This window comes from Monoraphidium neglectum (assembly GCF_000611645.1).
Source record: "Monoraphidium neglectum strain SAG 48.87 unplaced genomic scaffold scaffold00955, whole genome shotgun sequence".
NCBI lineage: Eukaryota > Viridiplantae > Chlorophyta > Chlorophyceae > Sphaeropleales > Selenastraceae > Monoraphidium > Monoraphidium neglectum.
In genome coordinates this window covers 10850-11555 of record NW_014012673.1, presented here as the reverse complement: position 1 = coordinate 11555, position 706 = coordinate 10850, and the positions used below count along the sequence as shown (strand labels likewise).

Genomic DNA, 706 nt, shown 5'->3' with positions numbered 1-706 from the left:
CCGCCACAGCACACGCATGGCCCCAGCCGCCCCGGCGGCAGTGGCGGCGGGACGGGCGCCAAAGGGGGCCGGGGGTGGCACTCACCATGACTCGCTCGAGCGGTTGGACAGTAGAATGGCGGCGCCGTTGGAGCGGAAGATGCAGTTGGGGACCAGCATGGACCTGTCGCTGCCAGGGTACCTGCGGGGCAGGGAACGCCGCACCCGCGCCGCGCGCGCGGAGGCGAGAGGATCAGGCACACGGCTGGAGCCGCGGCGGGCGCTGCGTCCGCACGTACAACAGCGCTGCACCAACGCGGCGCCGTGTGGTGCTAGTGTCACGCCCTTCCGGCCCCCTCTCAGCCCCTACAGCTGCTGCAGCCCCACGCACCAATTGCTGGTCAGGTTCTCATGGGACACCACCAGGGCGTAGCTGTTGGGGTAAATCTGCAGCATCTGCCGCGCCAGGTCGATCGCCACCACGCCGGCTGCGCGCAACATTTCCAGGCGGAAGGATCACGTCAGCCGTGAGACCAGCTGCAAATGAAGGTGGACCTGGTGCCCAAGTGCTTGGGCACCCTGAGGATCTGTATTAAGTAATAGCCGGGCGCGCTGAACGGCAGAGCGCCGACGCTGCGGACCCGTGGACCCTCCTGCCCAGGTGCATCGTCCCAACAGTCGTCCGCCCAAACGCGGGGCACCCGCCAGCGCCCCTGCCCCCCCCCCC

General features: G+C 69.1%; 1 protein-coding gene across 1 annotated transcript in view; it reads right to left on the bottom strand.

Moving 5' to 3' along the window:
• Positions 1-81: 81 nt before the first annotated feature.
• Positions 82-706, bottom strand: part of MNEG_6070 (3-ketoacyl-CoA synthase 19) — a gene marked incomplete at both ends in the record, with an annotated part of 3506 nt that continues 2881 nt past the window's right edge. The window contains 2 exons of the mRNA XM_014045455.1: positions 82-181; positions 371-467. Coding sequence (XP_013900909.1) covers positions 82-181; positions 371-467 — 197 coding nt within the window. The remainder of the gene's footprint in view (positions 182-370; positions 468-706) is intronic.